The sequence below is a fragment of the Nerophis ophidion genome, linkage group LG03 (assembly GCF_033978795.1).
Source record: "Nerophis ophidion isolate RoL-2023_Sa linkage group LG03, RoL_Noph_v1.0, whole genome shotgun sequence".
Taxonomy (NCBI): domain Eukaryota; kingdom Metazoa; phylum Chordata; class Actinopteri; order Syngnathiformes; family Syngnathidae; genus Nerophis; species Nerophis ophidion.
The window spans coordinates 35782980-35799999 of NC_084613.1; the positions used below are offsets into that span (position 1 = coordinate 35782980).

A 17020-nucleotide genomic window follows, 5' to 3' on the forward strand; every position below is an offset into this window, starting at 1 on the left:
ATTATGACACACACACACACACACACACACTTGTCCTCATATGTCATATGTCCTCATATGTCATGTGGGTCAGAAACTCACACACTCCAACATTTGAAAAACATCTAATCATTACAGCAATAAACATACTTTTGAATTCTAAATCAAATAACACATTTTCAACTGATCTGATGATCTCAACCTTTTTTATGTTAGTTTTATCTATTCATTTGGTTTATCTGGAGAGGATTTGTGCTGGACAATCAATAATAAAGGGATTATGGTGATGATTTAATCGGTTTGATTCAGTATTTTACTGTATTGGGCTTTTTTCTATTCTGTTGTCTAAAATACAATGCCGCACAATAATTACTTTAAATGTGCCTGAAAAAAAACCTTCAACCTTGATTGAGACAAAGGCGATAATTCAAATGCAATTCAAACTACATCCAGTATTTAATATTTTCAAATGGTTACAATAGCACATGATTTTGGTATTTTTATCTTTGGGACAAATTTTGGATTCAATTGGGGATTGTTTTTGGAGGTATTCACTTCACATTGTGTTCAAGATGCTTACTTCCGCCCACTCTGAAGAGTCTCGGCGTCTGATTGGTCCAATTTTCAGTTAGGCGCCGCCTGATTGGCCAGTGGATGATGTCTGCTCCTAACAGAGGGCTAAATCACTAGTTAACTATTTTCATCTTGGAAGTTATACAGCTCACGTATCACACTTAATATTGAATATATATAAAAAGGGTTTTCCAAAAGGACCATTTATAATCGAAATACAAAACTTCACACACGATTTTGAGCACAACAGAGCGCTCAGTGAACAGCACTTCCGGGACGTGCAGCACCAGAGGGGGACATCTATCTTGGCCACAAACCATCTTTGACAGTCTTCGGCAGCATGGTTGAATCAGGTGAGCATAAAATGGAGTTTAACGTAATTAAATAGACCAATGTTTTTTAACATAGGAAAATAGTTCATTATAAAGAACAGTAAAATGTTTTTTGTTATTAATTGCAACCAGATTTGATTTTATGAGGTTAAATAAAGCATTTCAGTTCTGGGCCAAGGCCAAAAGGCATTTAAATTTTTTTTTTTTAAAGTTGCATGGAAGATTATAAGTAGCAGTGATTGTCACACACTAGGTGTGGTGAAATTATTCTCTGCATTTGACCCATCACCCTTGATCACTATGCAAGTAAACCTTGTCTTAATTTTAAACAAGACAGACTAGAGTTCTTCAAATTGTTTATACTTTTTCTCAAAAACAAATATTTCAATCTGATAAGCACTGTGGAGTAGGCATGTTACTGATATTGTTACATTAGTACTTTGTTTGAGAAGCTTCATGTCTGCATTGAGCCTAAATTTAACAGTTTTTGAAGGGTTTAGTTCTTTGTTTTATTTCTGTGTCACTGACTTTTTTCATTTTTATGTGTGGATTTGTTAGGCGCATCAACACATGATATAAACATCGTGCCCAAAAGAAGAGCGAGATGTAATCCTGAGGCTGAAGCCACCGAGTTTATGTGATCTGGATGTGACAAGTCTTGTTTTAAGGCCCAGTGGATCAATGATTGGAAAGGTATGTCTTGTTATGTAACATATCAATGGTAACTGTATCAACATCTCATTTGGATCATTTCCTTACTGTCTAATAGAGGTTGTATTATATGGCTTTAATTAGAAGTGTTTGGAATAACAGCGTTCCACGTCCCAAGAGCTAGCTTCTGTAGCCGAGGATCGGACCGCCAAGTGCCCTGCCTTCGGCTGCCGCCCAGCTCACAATGCACCCGACCTCTATGGCCCCTCGGAGTCTTGTTCACGAGTGGGGGAAGAGTGGATCGTGAGATCGACAGGCGGATCGGTGCGGCGTCTTCAGTAATGCGGACGTTGTATCGATCCGTTGTGGTGAAGAAGGAGCTGAGCCGGAAGGCAAAGCTCTCAATTTACCGGTCGATCTACGTTCCCATCCTCACCTATGGTCATGAGCTTTGGGTCATGACCGAAAGGATAAGATCACGGGTACAAGCGGCCCAAATGAGTTTCCTCCGCCGTGTGGCGGGGCTCTCCCTTAGAGATAGGGTGAGAAGCTCTGCCACCCGGGAGGAAGTCAAAGTAAAGCCGCTACTCCTCCACATGGAGAGGAGCCAGATGAGGTGGTTCGGGCATCTGGTCAGGATGCCACCCGAACGCCTCCCTAGGGAGGTGTTTAGGGCACGTCCAACCGGTAGGAGGCCACGGGGAAGACCCAGGACACGTTGGGAAGACTATGTCTCCCGGCTGGCCTGGGAACGCCTCGGGATCCCCCGGGAAGAGCTAGACGAAGTGGCTGGGGAGAGGGAAGTCTGGGCTTCCCTGCTTAGGCTGCTGCCACCGCGACCCCACCTCGGAAAAGCGGAAGATGATGGATGGATGGTATGACAGCGGTATATGAAAATGATGTTACTAATGCTGTTACTTTTACCGGTAACGAGTAATCTAATAACTTTTATGTACGCTACAACGCTGTTACGATGCGTTTTATGTAATGTGGCATGCTACTTTTGATGTGATTGTATGTCAACAAGACAGCGTTAGAAGCACAAAAGGTTTAGTGCAGGTAATATCTTATTACTAATGAAAGCAACCCCCGGAAGTAATTACGAACACGATATCAAATAGAAAGAGACCTCATCCACACGCAAACAAAAACATTCAACAGAACTATCTTAACTGCCACTGCTAAGCTAAAAAATACAGCTGAACTATTCTGCTATGTATGGGCGCTGACGTCCCACTTGGCAAAAGGCACAGCTTTTTAAAGGCACACACACACTCTGCTCTCATGAAATGTCTCAACTGCATTTGCTAGATATTTAAAACTTTTCTTTTTCAAGTAACACATTAATTACAAACCCCGTTTCCATATGAGTTGGGAAATTGTGTTAGATGTAAATCCAAATGGAATAATTTTTTTTACAAATAATAATTAACTTAGAATTTCATGGCTGTAACACGTGCCAAAGTAGTTGGGAAAGGGCATGTTCACCACTGTGTTACATCACCTTTTCTTTCAACAACACTCAATAACCGTTTGGGAACTGAGGAAACTAATTGTTGAAGCTTGGAAGGTGGAATTCTTTCCCATTCTTGTTTTATGTAGAGCTTCAGTCCTTCAACAGTCCGTGGTCTCCTCTGTCGTATTTTACGCTTCATAATGCACCACACATTTTTGATAGGACTGCAGGCCGGTCAGGAAAGTACCTGCACTCTTTTTTTATGAAGCTGAACACGTGCTGAATGTGGCTTGGCATTGTCTTGCTGAAATAAGCAGGGGCGTACCTGAAAAAGTTGGCGCTTAAGTGGCAGCAAATGTTGTTCCAAACAGATGGGTAACTTACAGATGTGTAAGTTACCCATGCCTTGAGCACTAATGCACCCCCATACCATCACAGATGCTGGCTTTTCAACTTTGCGTCGATAACAGTCTGGATGGTTCGCTTCCCCTTTGGTCCGGATGAAACGGTGTCGAATATTTCCAAAAACAATTTGAAATTTGGGCTCGTTAGACCACAGAACACCTTTCCACTTTGCATCAGTCCATCTTAGATGATCTCGGGCCCAGAGAAGCCGGCGGCGTTTCTGGATGTTGATAATTGGCTTTCGCTTTGCATAATAGAGCTTTAACTTGCACTTACAGATATAGCAACAAACTGTATTTAGTGACAGTGGTTTTCTGAAGTGGGCTTCACGGTGGCAGAGGGGTTAGTGCGTCTGCCTCACAATACGAAGGTCCTGCAGTCCTGGGTTCAAATCCCGCCTCGGGATCTTCCTGTGTGGAGTTTGCATGTTCTCCCCGTGAATGCGTGGGTTCCCTCCGGGTACTCCGGCTTCCTCCCACTTCCAAAGACATGCACCTGGGGATAGGTTGATTGGCAACACTAAAAATTGGCCCTAGTGTGTGAATGTGAGTGTAAATGTTGTCTATCTGTGTTGGCCCTGCGATGAGGTGGCGACTTGTCCAGGGTGTACCCCGCCTTCCGCCCGATTGTAGCTGAGATAGGCACCAGCGCCCCCCGCGACCCCAAAAAGGGAATAAGCGGTAGAAAATGGATGGATGGATGGGTTTTCTGAAGTGTTCCTGAACTCATGTGGTGATATCCTTTAGAGATTGATGTCGGTTTTTGATACAGTGCCGTCTGAGGGATCGAAGGTCTAGGTTATTCAATGTTAGTTTCCAGACATGCCGCTTACGTGGAGTGATTTCTCCAGATTCTCTGAACCTTTTGATGATATCATGGAGCGTAGATATTGAAATCCCTAAATTTCTTGCAATTGCACTTTGAGAAACGTTGTTCTTAAACTGTTTGACTATTTGCTCACGCAGTTGTGGACAAAGGGGTGTACCTTGCCCCATCCTTTCCTGTGAAAGACTGAGCATTTTTTGGGAAGCTGTTTTTATACCCAATCATGGCACCCACCTGTTCCAAATTAGCCTTCACACCTGTGGGATGTCCCAAATAAGTGTTTGATGAGCATTTCTTAACTTTATCAGTATTTATTGCCACCTTTCCCAACTTCTTTGTCGCGTGTTGCTGGCATCAAATTCTAAAGTTATTGATTATTTGCACCAAAAAAACGTTTATAAGTTTGAACATCAAATATGTTGTCTTTGTAGCATATTCAACTGAATATGGGTTGAAAATGATTTGCAAATCATTGTATTCTGTTTATATTTACATCTAACACAATTTCCCAACTCATATGGAAACGGGGTTTGTACTTAATTTAATAATTAATTACATTTATGAAAGAGTAATTCTGTTTGTAATTGAATTTTTTGTCAAGTAACGACTATTATTATTCCTTTTTAAAACAGATATTCCAAACATTGTTAATTGATAAACTGTTTTATCAGGATATGATGTATTTGCTCTTGCATCAATTTAAAAAGGTTCTTTTGTGGTCGAGTACCGAGGGAAGTTCATCTCAAGACATGAGCGGGACAAGAGACAGAAACCCTCTATAAATATCTTTACTATTTATCTGGCATTATATGCTCATAATGTTAACAACAAAAAGTGCTGATAATGTTATAATTAATAAGTTCTAACATTATTTTTATGTGTTTTGTTGCAGACACCAACTATTGATGTTCTATCTCAACATTCTCCAGATTCATGTGAGCGATAAACCGACTTCATCCCTCCAACAGGTTATTACTTGACTATTTTACTATCCATCCATCCATCCATTTTCTACTACCTGTCCCTTTTTTGGGGTGGCGGGGTGTGCTTGAGCCTATCTGAGCTGCATTCGGGCGGAAGGCGGAGTACACCCTGGACAAGTCGCCACCTCATTACACGGCCAACACAAATAGACAACATTTACACTCACATTCACACACTAGGGCCAATTTAGTGTTGCCAATCAACCTATCCCCAGGTGCATGTCTTTGGAGGTAAGATGAAGCCGGAGTACCCGGAGGGAACCCACGCAGTCACGGGGAGAACATGCAAACTCCACACAGAAAGATCACGAGCCCAGGATTTAACTCAGGACTACTCAGGACCTTCGATTTGTGACACACTTGCACTAACCCCTGTACCACCGTGCTGCCCTATATCTGCTAAAAACTTGACACAACCTATACTTCAAAAGACATTTAATCCTTTTAACCTCTCACAGATCAGTTTATATGACAACATTTTTTAAGGGTACATCCATGTTAGTCAGTGTGGAAATAACAACTCATGTTTAGCAAAACAGGAGATGTTACAGGTCAGCAACATGAATTCTGTATGTGATCACTTGTCATGTACTCATATTGTTTGAACTAAAAAAGACTTCAGTGTGTTTCATATAAGGTCCTCATATTTTCTGAACCACATTAGTGTGTGTTACAATGTTTAATTCAAAGCTTTAAAATGAGTGTTTCAATCAAGGTCCTCATATTTTCTGAACCACATTTTAGTGAATGTTACATTCTTAAATAATAGTCTAAGAGCTAAAACGCTATAATAATCTTTACTGTTTATGTAGAATTATATGCTCAGATTATTATCAACCAAAAGTGGTTGTTAATGTTATAATTAATTAGTTCTGACATTATATTTTTGTGTTTTGTTGCAGACACCAACTGTTGGGGTTCTATCTCAACATTCTCCAGATTCAGATGTGAGCGATAAACCGACTTCATCCCTCCAACAGGTTATTACAAGTCTATTTTTACTATATCTGCTCTAAATGTGACCCAACCTATATTTTGAAAGACATTTATTAATTTTAATCTCTCACAGATCAGTTTATTTGACAACATTTTCGTAAGGGTACATCCATGTTAGTCAGTAAGGAGTTTGGAACTCATGTTTAGCAAAACAGGAGATGTTACAAGTCAACAACATACATTCTACGTGTGACCACTCGTCATGTCCTTATATTGTTTGAACCAAGAAAGACTTAGGTGTGTTTCATATAAGGTCCTCATATTTTCTAAACCAGATTAGTGTGTGTTACAATGTTAATGTCCAAGCTTTAAAATGAGTGTCTCAATTCAGGTCCTCATATTTTCTGAACCAGATTTTAGTGTGTTTTATATTCTTAATTAATTGTCTAAGAGCTGAAACTCTGTAATAATCTTTACTATTTAGTATCTGGCATTGTATGCTCAGAGTTTTATCAACAAAAAGTGCTGATAATGTTATAATTAATTAGTTTTGACATTATATTTTTGTGTTTTGTTGCAGAAACCAACTGTTGAGGTTCCATCTCAACATTCTCCAGATTCAGATGTGAGCCATTAACTGACTTCATCCCTCCAACAGGTTATTACATGTCTATTTTTACTATATCTGCTCTAAATTTGACCCAACCTATATTTTGAAAGACATTTATTTATTTTAATCTCTCACAGATCAGTTTATATGACAACTTTTTCGCAAGGGTACATCCATGTTAGTCAGTAGGAAGTTTAGAACTCATGTTTAGCAAAACAGGAGATGTTACAAGTCAACAACATAAATTCTACATGTGAGCACTCGTCATGTCCTTATATTGTTTGAAGCAAGAAAGACTTAACGTGTGTTTCATATATGGTCCTCATATTTTCTGAACCAGAAAATGTGTGTTACAATGTTAATGTCAAAGCTTTAAAATGAGTGTCTCAATTCAGGTCCTCATATTTTCTGAACCAGATTTTTGTGTGTGTTACATTCTTAATGAATTGTCTAAGAGCTGAAACTCTGTAATAATTTTTACCCTTTATCTGGCATTGTATGCTCAGATTTTTATCAACAAAAAGTGGTGAGAATGTTATAATTAATTAGTTATGACATTATATTTTTGTGTTTTGTTGCAGAAACCAACTGTTGAGGTTCTATCTCAACATTCTCTAGATTCAGATGACAGCCATAAACCGACTTCATCCCTCCAACAGGTTATTACATGTCTATTTTTACTATATCTGCTCTAAATTTGACCCAACCTATATTTTGAAAGACATTTATTTATTTTAATCTCTCACAGATCAGTTTATATGACAACTTTTTCGCAAGGGTACATCCATGTTAGTCAGTAGGAAGTTTAGAACTCATGTTTAGCAAAACAGGAGATGTTACAAGTCAACAACATAAATTCTACATGTGAGCACTCGTCATGTCCTTATATTGTTTGAAGCAAGAAAGACTTAGGTGTGTTTCATATATGGTCCTCATATTTTCTGAACCAGAAAATGTGTGTTACAATGTTAATGTCAAAGCTTTAAAATGAGTGTCTCAATTCAGGTCCTCATATTTTCTGAACCAGATTTTTGTGTGTGTTACATTCTTAATGAATTGTCTAAGAGCTGAAACTCTGTAATAATTTTTACCCTTTATCTGGCATTGTATGCTCAGATTTTTATCAACAAAAAGTGGTGAGAATGTTATAATTAATTAGTTATGACATTATATTTTTGTGTTTTGTTGCAGAAACCAACTGTTGAGGTTCTATCTCAACATTCTCTAGATTCAGATGACAGCCATAAACCGACTTCATCCCTCCAACAGGTTATTACATGTCTATTTTTACTATATCTGCTCTAAATTTGACCCAACCTATATTTTGAAAGACATTTATTAATTTTAATCTCTCACAGATCAGTTTATATGACATCATTTTCGTAAGGGTACATCCATGTTAGTCAGTAGGGAGTTTGGAACTCATGTTTAGCAAAACAGGAGATGTTTACAGCCGGTTTCTGCAGCGCTGTTTTCATTGATCAAAGTATTTTTTCGGTGGTCGTGTTTTTGGTACATAACTTGTAAATAGTGCGCAAATAATAGGCTATATATATATATATATATATATATATATATATATATATATATATATATATATATATAAATACATTCAAACCCCGTTTCCATATGAGTTGGGAAATTGTGTTAGATGTACATATAAACGGGATACAATGATTTGCAAAGAATTTTCAACCCCAATTCTGTTGAATATGCTACAAAGACAACATATTTGATGTTAAAACTGCTAAACATTTTTTTTGCAAAGAATTTAGGGATTTTACCATCTAGGGTCCGTAAAATTATCAAAAGGTTCAGAGAATCTGGAGAAATCACTGGACGTAAGCGATGTACTGCATTAAAAACCGACATCAGTGTGTAAAAGATATCACCACATGGGCTCAGAAATACTTCAGAAAACCACTGTCAGTTACTACAGTTGGTCGCTACATCTGTAAATGCAAGTTAAAACTCTACTATGCAAAGCAAATGCCATTTATCAACAACACAGAGGAACGTCGCGGGCTTCGCTGGGCCCGAGCTCATCTAAGATGGACTGATGCAAAGTGGAAAAGTGTTCTGTGGTCTGACGAGTCCACATTTCAAATTATATATGGAAATTGTGGACGTGGTGTTCTCCGGAACAAAGAGGAAAATAACCATCCGGATTGTTATAGGAGCAAAGTTCAAAAGCCAGCATGTGTGATGGTATGGGGGTGTATTAGCGCCCAAATCATGGGTAACTTACACATCTGAGAAGGCACCATTAATGCTGACAGGTACATACAGGTTTTGGAGCAACATATGTTGTCATCCAAGCAACATTATCATGGACGCCCCTGCTTATTTCAGCAAAACAATGCCAAGCCACGTGTTACAACAGCGTGTCTTCGTAGTAAAAGAGTGCGGGTACTTTCCTGGTCCGCCTGCAGTCCAGACATGTCTCCCATCGAAAATGTGTAGCGCATTATGAAGCGTAAAATACGACAACTTAAGCTCTACATCAAGCAAGAATGGTAAAGAATTCTACTTTCAAAGCTTCAACAATTAGTTTCCTCAGTTCCCAAACGTTTATTGAGTGTTGTTAAAAGAAAATGTGATGTAACACAGTGGTGAACATGCCCTTTCCCAACTACTTTGGCACGTGTTGCAGCCATGAAATTCTAAGTTAATTATTATTTGCAAAAAAAAAAAAGTTTGAGTTTTAACATCAAATATGTTGTCTTTGTAATGCTTTCAATTGAATATGGGTTGAAAAGGATTTGCAAATCATTGTATTCAGTTTATATTTACATCTAACAATTTTCCCAACTTTTTTGTATATATATTAGGGCTGGGCAACGATTACAATTTTTAATCGAAGTTAATCGCACTATTTCTCTTATTAATCGCGATTAACTGCATTGTATACGCAAAGCCCAATAATGAATTCAAAAGTAGTGTGTAGTGCACCTTTATTGGAATATTCTCCCACATGAACAAAAGCGCCAAAACATTTGTTGTGCAAACACAATTTAAATCAGTCCTTGTTAAACAGTAGCAGTTAAATAGCATATTTTATGAAAATCAACTCCAAAAATGTAAATACAAACATTTAAGCTTATTGCCACTGCCAGGGTATTTAAGTTATCCTGTTTGTTATGGAAAATAAATATAATCTACATACAAATCTCTGAGCCACAATCATAACATCTGAACAGGCAATTTCTGAGGTAACAGCAGAAACATTTTTTTTTATCAGGGATCTTATGTTTAAAAAACTTATATTATAGGTAGTGGGCTGTTTTAGGGAATTTTTGATCAAATTATCCTTAGTAGCAATATTAATAATGTTGTGTTTATTCTGCGTAGTGCACTTAAAATAATTATGACCATATCTGTTTGCTTGGTGCTTTGATTAACTGAAGGCATCATATACATGGTACTATATTGTAATGTTATGAGCCAGGGGAAAAAAGAACTACCCTACCCAGCATGCAACAGGAGTGACGAGCATGCGCGGTAGCCCGGTATAGGTTGTGTCGCCATGACGGCATCTTGTATGTTGTGATATGCACGCTCTGAAAGCAAACGTTAAGAACTCAGCCAACACTCCTGGTCTGCATTATTCATAAATGGACAGACAACACACATACTCCGCTGCTTCACAAAGCACAATATGTTAAATGTTTACTTTTACAGTTTTCTAATTCTTCCTTTCAGATTGACAGCAGGACAAATCGCTGGAAGTGGGTATGTCTCAAGCTTCTTCCACTTGGTCCACTCCAAAGCGGGGTAAATAAATAATCCACATCATTTACTAGAATATTATATTACGTTTTGCACCTTTTCACTGTGTTATAGTCATTATTCCTTCAGTAAGAAATTGTATTTTGTCTCCTTTATGACAGCTGCAAAGGTGAAGAAGTGGAAGCAGTTGAATGACACATGTTGCATTTTGTAACTGGCAACAAAGTACCAGGTAAAAAAGATTGTGAAGCCTCCCTCCACAAAGAACTAGTAGCTCTACAGGACAGAGATTGGCTTGCCATCAAGTACTACATCCATAACAGAATTATATTTAAAAAAGGAAAAAAAAATGTTTTCCCACATCTTCTGTGGTAGTTTGAGTATGTTACCAGCAATTAAAAAAGCAAAATAAACAGCAAGCGTTTTGTATTTATTCCAGATAATTCTTAGCGACAAAATCCACAAAAACAATTCAGTTACACTTAATCGAAAATTACATTTTTACCCATGTTTCTTTTAAACTCTTCTTGGTTTTAGATTACAGTAGCATGGGATTGGGATTTTTTTTTAAAATGACAACACATCAACTAAACCAACTCAGGTGGTTTTGTTAAGTCTCTGATGTCATTAGCCTCATATGTCACATGAACCTGAAATCTTAAACACTCTGTGACGTCATGGTTGTCATATTTCACAAACTTGAAATCTTAAACACTCCGTGACGTCATGGTCATCATATGTCACATAAACTTGAAATCTTAAACACTCTGTGACGTCATGGTCATCATATGTCACATAAACTTGAAATCTTAAACACTCTGTGACGTCATGGTCATCATATGTCACATGAACCTGAAATCTTAAACACTCGGTGACGTCATGGTCATCATATGTCACATAAACTTGAAATCTTAAACACTCTGGTCTTCATTTGTCACCTAAACCTGACAAGTCCTCATATGTACCATAAAAATCAGGTTCAGAAAAAAACAAAAGAGTTGCAAAAATCTCAATAGACCACTGTGTTTCTAAAATTCTGGTTCACTAACCGTCTGATTCCCAGGCCTGTAGGACCATTGGAAAGGCATGTCCCCATATGTCACGTTTTTGTCATAAGTCCTCATATGTCACCGAAACACGTATGTGTGTGTGTGTGTGTACATGTGTATGTGTATATATATATATATATACCCCTCTCTGAGCTGCAACCTTATCGTGGTAGAGGAGTTTGCGTGTCCCAATGATCCTAGGAGCTATGTTGTCCGGGGGCATAAAGCCCCCTGGTAGGGTCTCCCAAGGCAAACAGGTTCTAGGTGAGGGATCAGACAAAGAGCAGCTCGAAAACCTTTATGAAGAAGAAAAAGCATGGACCCAGATTTCCCTCGCCCGGACGCGGGTCACCGGGGCCCCCCTCTGGAGCCAGGCCCGGAGGTGGGGCACGATGGCGAGCGCCTGGTGGCCGGGCCTGTTCCCATGGGTCCTGGCCGGGCACAGCCCGAAGAGGCAACGTGGGTCACCCCTCCAATGGGCTCACCACCCATAGCAGGGGCCATAGAGGTCGGGTGCAATGTGAGCTGGGCGGCAGCCGAGGGCAGGGCACTTGGCGGTCCGATCCTCGGCTACAGAAGCAAGCTCTTGGGACGTGGAACGTCACGTCACTGGGGGGAAAGAGCCTGAGCTAGTGCGCGAAGTCGAGAAATTCCGCCTGGATATAGTCGGACTCACTTCGACGCACAGCAAGGGCTCTGGAACCACTTCTCTCGAGAGGGATTGGACCCTCTTCCACTCTGAGAGGCGACGGGCTGGGGTGGCAATTCTTGTTTCTCCCCCGGCTCAAAGCCTGTACGTTGGAGTTCAACCAGGTGGACGAAAGGGTAGCCTCCCTCCGCCTTCGGGTGGGGGGACGGGTCCTGACTGTTGTTTGTGCTTACGCACCAAACGGCAGTTCAGAGTACCCACCCTTTTTGGGAACACTCGAGGGAGTAATGGAAAGTGCTCCCCCGGGTGATTCCCTTGTCCTACTGGGAGACTTCAACGCTCACGTTGGCAACGACAGTGAAAACTGGAGAGGCGTGATTGGGAAGAATGGCCGCCCGGATCTGAACCCGAGTGGTGTTTTGTTATTGGACTTTGGTGCTCGTCACAGTTTGTCCATAACAAACACCATGTTCAAACATAAGGGTGTCCATATGTGCACTTGGCACCAGGACACCCTAGGCCGCAGTTCCATGATCGACTTTGTAGTTGTGTCATCGGATTTGCGGCCTTATGTTTTGGACACTCGGGTGAAGAGAGGGGCGGAACTTTCTACCGATCACCACCTGGTGGGGAGTTGGCTGCGATGGTGGGGGAGGATGCCGGACAGACCTGGCAGGCCAAAACGCATTGTGAGGGTCTGCTGGGAACGTCTGGCAGAGTCTCCTGTCAGAGAAAGTTTCAATTCCCACCTCCAGAAGAACTTTGAACATGTCCCGAGGGAGGTGCTGGACATTGAGTCCGAGTGGACCATGTTCCGCACCTCTATTGTCGAGGCGGCAGATCGGAGCTGTGAACGCAAGGTAGTTGGTGCCTGTCGGGGGGGCAATCCTAAAACCCCTTGGTGGACACCAGCGGTGCCGTCAAGCTGAAGAAGGAGTCCTATCGGGTCCTTTTGGCTCATAGGACTCCGGAGGCAGTGGACAGGTACAGACAGGCCAAGCGGTGTGCAGCTTCAGCGGTCGCAGAGGCAAAAACCCGGACATGGGAGAAGTTCGGGGAAGCCATGGAAAACGACTTCCGGACCACCGTCCGCCGCCTCAGGAAGGGGAAGCAGTGCACTATCAACACCGTGTATGGTGCGGATGGTGTTGTGCTGACCTCAATTGCGGATGTTGTGGATAGGTGGAAGGAATACTTCGAAGACCTCCTCAATCCCACCAACACGTCTTCCTATGAGGAAGCGGTGCCTGGGGAATCTGTGGTGGACTCTCCTATTTCTGGGGCTGAGGTCGCTGAGGTACTTAAAAAGCTCCTCGGTGGCAAGGCCCCAGGGGTGGATGAGAACTGCCCGGAGTTCCTTAAGGCTCTGGATGCTGTGGGGCTGCCTTGGTTGACAAGACTTTGCAGCATCGCGTGGACATCGGGGGCGGTACCTCTGGATTGGCAGACCGGGGTGGTGGTTCCTCTCTTTAAGAAGGGGGACCGGAGGGTGTGTTCCAACTATCGTGGGATCACACTCCTCAGCCTTCCCGGTAAGGTTTATTCAGGTGTACTGGAGAGGAGGCTACGCCGGATAGTCGAACCTCGGATTCAGGAGGAACAGTGTGGTTTTCGTCCTGGTCGTGGAACTGTGGACCAGCTCTATACTCTCGGCAGGGTTCTTGAGGGTGCATGGGAGTTTGCCCAACCAGTCTACATGTGCTTTGTGCACATGGAGAAGGCATTCGACCGTGTCCCTCGGGAAGTCCTGTGGGGAGTGCTCAGAGAGTATGGGGTATCGGACTGTCCTATTGTGGCGGTCCGCTCCCTGTACGATCAGTGCCAGAGCTTGGTCCGCATTGCCGGCAGTAAGTCGAACACATTTCCAGTGAGGGTTGGACTCCGCCAAGGCTGTCCTTTGTCACCGATTCTGTTCATAACTTTTATGGACAGAATTTCTAGGCGCAGTCAGGGCGTTGAGGGGTTCCGGTTTGGTAACCGCAGGATTAGGTCTCTGGTTTTTGCAGATGATGTGGTCCTGATGGCTTCATCTGACCGGGATCTTCAGCTCTCGCTGGATCGGTTCACAGCCGAGTGTGAAGCGACCGGAATGAGAATCAGCACCTCCAAGTCCGAGTCCATGGTTCTCGCCCGGAAATGGGTGGAATGCCATCTCAGGGTTGGGGAGGAGACCCTGCCCCAAGTGGAGGAGTTCAAGTACCTAGGAGTCTTGTTCACGAGTGAGGGAAGAGTGGATCGTGAGATCGACAAGCGGATCGGTGCGGCGTCTTCAGTAATGCGGACGTTGTACCGATCCGTTGTGGTGAAGAAGGAGCTGAGCCGGAAGGCAAAGCTCTCAATTTACCGGTCGATCTACGTTCCCATCCTCACCTATGGTCATGAGCTTTGGGTCATGACCGAAAGGATAAGATCACGGGTACAAGCGGCCGAAATGAGTTTCCTCCGCCGTGTGGCGGGGCTCTCCCTTAGAGATAGGGTGAGAAGCTCTGCGATCTGGGAGGAACTCAAAGTAAAGCCGCTGCTCCTTCACATCGAGAGGAGCCAGATGAGGTGGTTCGGGCATCTGGTCAGGATGCCACCCGAACGCCTCCCTAGGGAGGTGTTTAGGGCACGTCCAACCGGTAGGAGGCCACGGGGAAGACCCAGGACACGTTGGGAAGACTATGTCTCCCGGCTGGCCTGGGAACGCCTCGGGATCCCCCGGGAAGAGCTAGACGAAGTGGCTGGGGAGAGGGAAGTCTGGGTTTCCCTGCTTAGGCTGTTGCCCCCGCGACCCGACCTTGGATAAGTGGGAGATGATGGATATATATATATATATATATATATATATATATTTACATATACACACACATATATACAACCATTACCCTTCCTCCTCTCTGCCCCCCATCTTGCAATCCCACCCAACCAGGTCTAACACCACAACCGCTCTGAGGCAGCGCGGAAGGAGGTAGCCTATTATTTCCACTCTACTCAGGTTATCTTGTATCATGGAATTGTTCTATCTAGTCCTAAAATTGAACACAATAGGGCTGGCCGATATGGCCTTTTTTAATATCTCAATATTTTTAGGCCATATCGCGATACACGATATATCTCGATATTTTCCTTAGCCTTGAATTAACATTTGATACATGTAATCACAGCAGTTGAATTCTATGTGTCTACATTAAAACATTGTTGTTCATATTGCATTAATATATGCTCAATTCAAACTTTCATGCAGAGAAGGAAATCCCAACTAAGTAATTTGACCAAAACTGCATTTATTAAAGTTATTAGCAGGTGACTTTTCAATTGATGCTACATATTAGCAGTAATGCTACTTTTGGTAGCAACGCTTGTGCCCCACACTTGACAAATTAAAGTTGTCTATTCGACATCTTCCCGCTTGAAGCCAAACCACCGCCAGACAATGGACCCCCTGCTGTTTTTCTTGGGAATTAATTATTCCTTCATTCGCACCTTCTTTCTCTCGTATTAGCACTCGCACGGCTTCGCTAGCATCACAGCTAACACCACCCAGTCTGTTACCTCTCTGCTCCGCGAGGGCGTATACGTATGTGACTAATGACGTGACAGTATGTGACGTGTGTAAGTTTGTGCGCTTGCTGTCTGTGAGAAGGAGACAAGTTGGAATGAGAAGAGCTTGTAGTGTAATGCCCACAGCTAAAAGCAACTGCGTGAGAACATATACTCGAATATCACGATATAGTCATTATCTATATCGCACAGAGACAAACCCGCGATATATCGCCCAGCCCTAATACACATACATACACACACGGTTTCACTCTATTAAGGACAATGGAACTTACCTTCGCATATCATTGGTTCAATAGTGAACACATGGCCAGGCTTCATAACACCAACTGCTTTGTTTTCTGGAAATGGATCATGAATGCATAAATTATTGTGATGCTATACAGTGCAGGTTATCTTCTCGCTACTTACTGGCATAATGTGGCACATTCGGAGCAGTGTGGAAAAGCCTGTGGATACCATGGCCGCAGTAGCTTCGCACCACAGAGAAACCGCTGGCCTGAGCGTGCTTTTGGATGATGTTACCGAGCTCTCTGTAGCGAACGCCAGGCTTCACTGTGTGTGAGCGATGTCAAAGACAGCCGCAATGTATCATTCAGAAAAGTATTTGACAAAAGTAGAACATTCAAGCTTTTACCAGAATCTATAGCTTGCATAAGGCATTCATAGGTCGTCTGAACCAGTTTCTTTGAGCCTTCATCCACCTCTCCAACATAGAAGGTCTCATTGAGATCACCATGGAATCCGTTGTGGTAGACAGTGATGTCCACTGCGTGAGATAGATGAGCATGTTAGAGCAATACAATGATTTGCAAATCCTTTTCAACTCATATTTAATTTAATGCACTACAAAGACAACACATTTGATGTTCAAACTCATACATTTTTTTTTTTTTGCGAATAACAATTAACTTACAATTTCATGGCTGCAACACGTGCCAAAGTAGTTGGGAAAGGACATGTTCACCACTGTGTTACGTCACCCTTTCTTTTAACAACACTCAATAAACGTTTGGTAACTGAGGAAACTAATTGTGGAAGCTTTGAAAGTCGAATTCTTTCCCATTTTTGTTTTATGTAGAGCTTCAGTCGGTCAACAGTCAGGGGTCTCCTCTGTCATATTTTACGCTTCATAATGCACCACAAATTTTCTAATGGGAGACAGGTCTGAACTGCAGGCGGGCCAGGAAAGTACCCGCACTATTTTTTTATGAAGCCACACTGTTGTAACACTTGTCTTGCTGAAATAATCAGGGGCGTCCACGATAACGTTGCTTATCCATTTTTTATTAAGAAAGGC

The 17020-nt window shown here is 42.1% G+C and overlaps 1 protein-coding gene and 1 long non-coding RNA gene across 2 annotated transcripts in view; one reads left to right on the forward strand and one right to left on the reverse strand.

Annotated features, from left to right (window-relative positions):
• Window positions 1–17020, reverse strand: part of metap1 (methionyl aminopeptidase 1) — a 90867-nt gene that overhangs the window by 29871 nt on the left and 43976 nt on the right. The window contains exons 8-10 of the mRNA XM_061895050.1: window positions 16358–16489; window positions 16132–16275; window positions 15996–16061 (exon numbers count right to left, since the gene is read on the reverse strand). Of these exons, the coding sequence (XP_061751034.1) occupies window positions 15996–16061; window positions 16132–16275; window positions 16358–16489 (342 nt within the window). The remainder of the gene's footprint in view (window positions 1–15995; window positions 16062–16131; window positions 16276–16357; window positions 16490–17020) is intronic.
• Window positions 10161–10892, forward strand: LOC133549541 (uncharacterized). The gene is made up of 2 exons (XR_009806104.1): window positions 10161–10524; window positions 10641–10892. It is a non-coding gene; the product is annotated as an uncharacterized LOC133549541 (long non-coding RNA).